The sequence below is a fragment of the Humulus lupulus genome, chromosome X, assembly GCF_963169125.1.
Source record: "Humulus lupulus chromosome X, drHumLupu1.1, whole genome shotgun sequence".
Lineage (NCBI taxonomy): Eukaryota > Viridiplantae > Streptophyta > Magnoliopsida > Rosales > Cannabaceae > Humulus > Humulus lupulus.
In genome coordinates this window covers 3,439,581-3,442,009 of record NC_084802.1, presented here as the reverse complement: position 1 = coordinate 3,442,009, position 2,429 = coordinate 3,439,581, and the positions used below count along the sequence as shown (strand labels likewise).

The following is a 2,429-nucleotide window of genomic DNA, read 5'->3' as shown; positions in this document are numbered from 1 at the left end:
TGCAATCCAAAAACCGACCGAACCAAACTAGTTTAAAAAAAACCGACCGTTTTGGACCGTGGTTTGGTCGGTTAAACCGACCAAACCGAATTGATTATTGTTTTTTTTTTTGTTTGAAAGTTTTAGTTAAAAAATTAAAAATTTTAGATTGCTGGAATCCATTTTTGTGCGTTTTTAAAACATAAATATATAGAACATAATTACATTTACAAATTTTAAAGTTTGAAACATAATTAAAAGTCCATAAGAGCATAACATAATCTCAAATCACAACACATCATCAAAAGTCTAATACTCCAATATCTATTAGTTCAATCCAAGATACAACCCAATTAAAATTTAAAACCAAAAGACTACAACCATAAATCTCAACACATGATTAAAGTTTAATCTTAAAGTCCAAAGTCCATAGTCCATAGTCCATTACAACACAAATTAAATCTAAGTCTAATCGACTACAACAATAACACAAATCAAGTTCAAATTTCAAAAGAATAGATAGAAAACAAAGTCCAATCCAAAATCCAGCATTCATTCATTTCATGGCCTGCATCAAGCAACCATGACCACCTGCTCCTAAGACAAAAGAAAGAATAAAATTATAATGTATATATAACACATTCTACATGGTACTTTTAAGGGAAATAAAGCTACTAAACTACAATCTTAGAATTCAACTAGTTACCTTGAGATTTCAATTGTTCTTATCGGTCCCACTTCCAGACCCACTGCCAAGATTCTCAGGTACATAGGTAATACACGAGTCATCACCTGACAAATATTCAATTAATACAAATAAGCTATAATATATATATATAATATTTCAATTAGAATAAGCTATTAAGTAAATAAATACCTGGAAAAACTTGTTCACATGCCTCTAAACCATCAATCTCATCCATGTATTGTCGAAGCACAACAGGCTCTTCAGACTCACAAGTATACCAATTTTTAGAACAAATCAAAGCCTCCACCATCCTCGGGGATAAGGAACTCCTAAATGAATCTAGGATTCTTCCCCCAGTAGAAAAAGCTGATTCAGATGCTACTGTAGACATCTGAATAGCCAATACATCTTTTGCCATGCGCGCAACTATTGGATACTTGAATCCATTTTGTTTCCACCATCGTAGAATATCAAAGGTAGGATCAAGTTTCTCACGACGATCACTCAAGTAGTATTCAAGATCATCTTCTTCAATGTCATCACTAAGTTGTAGTTGCCCTTGAAGAAATGATTCTGTAGTGGAATTGATAACAGGCTGAGATGGCTGAGACTGAGATTGAGATGGTTGAGCTTGAGATGACTGAGATGGTTGTTGTTGTTGTTTATAAAAAGCATACAGCTCTGCCAAAGTATTTGTCACCGACTTTATCATTCTTTCAGCCTCACTTGAAGTGTACACAAATTTGAAACCACGATTCACAACCTCTAATTTATACCTTGGATCAAGGATATTGGCAATAAATGTCAACATATTCAGCTTCTCAATCCTTCCCCAGTACTTGTCATACTTTCGTTTCATACTAACTGCCATAGCCCTTAACAAAGTATCAGGATTAGAAGCCATAGTAGTTAAATCAGCTTGAACCTTCAAAATATCTGGAAGGAATAGATTGGATGTGACATATAATGACCCACTAAATCGATTAGTAAGATCATAGAATCTCCTCAAAAAGTCAACAAATACAACTGCTTTTTCCCAGTCTAGGTTGGTTGGTGGACCATCCATTCTTTCTTCATCAAAGTACTTTGTGTAGTTCGCATCTGCTTCCAAATTCTCAAAAGCCTTCTTGAATTTTATAGCAGATTCTAACATCAAGTAGGTGGAGTTCCACCTAGTAACCACATCCAAGCATAACAAGGCTTTTGATTCAATGTTTGCATCCTTACAACTTTCTTTAAATCTTTTCAGTCTAGCTGGAGATGACCGCACATATCTCATCGCATTTCGAATGCTTGAAATTGCATCATTCTACTCTTTCAACCCATCAGTTACTATCAAATTCAAAATATGAACTGAACACCTCATATGAAACATTTCGCCATTCAATGGAATGGTATTGTCTTTGTCCAACAAGTGCCCCTTCAATTTTCTAAGAGCAACGTCATTTGAGGAGGCATTGTCAACCGTCACTGCAAAAACTGAGGAGATACCCCACTCATTAAGACAATTTATCAACTCTTTCCCCACCAAGTCCCCTTTATGGCTAGGAACTTGGATAAAGTTGATAATTCTCTTATGCATTTTCCAATTATCATCAACCCAATGTGCAGCCAAACACAAATAACTAATATTCTGGATTGATGTCCAACAATCAGTGGTCAACGACGCTCTATGCTTCACCAAAATCGACTTCAACTCTTTCTTCTGATCTAGAAACGCATTGTAAATATCTCTCGCAACAGTAAATCTTGATGGGAACTG

At 35.2% G+C, this 2,429-nt stretch overlaps 1 protein-coding gene across 1 annotated transcript; it reads right to left on the bottom strand.

Annotated features, from left to right (window-relative positions):
- Positions 1-472: 472 nt before the first annotated feature.
- Positions 473-1,946, bottom strand: LOC133804523 (zinc finger BED domain-containing protein RICESLEEPER 2-like). Its single transcript, XM_062242679.1, has 3 exons — positions 857-1,946; positions 686-771; positions 473-576 (listed from the first exon to the last, which is right to left on the bottom strand). The coding sequence occupies exons 1-2, from the start codon at positions 1,944-1,946 to the stop codon at positions 695-697; spliced, it is 1,167 nt and encodes a 388-aa protein (XP_062098663.1). The 3' UTR covers positions 473-576; positions 686-694.
- Positions 1,947-2,429: the final 483 nt, after the last annotated feature.

Coding starts and splice junctions, on each gene's coding strand:
- LOC133804523 (XM_062242679.1), bottom strand. CDS start 1,946: ATGAGATATGTGCGGTCATCTCCAGCTAGACTGAAAAGATTTAAAGAA. Junction 772..856: donor ATGTGAACAAGTTTTTCCAG/GTATTTATTTAC, acceptor AATATTTGTCAG/GTGATGACTCGTGTATTACC.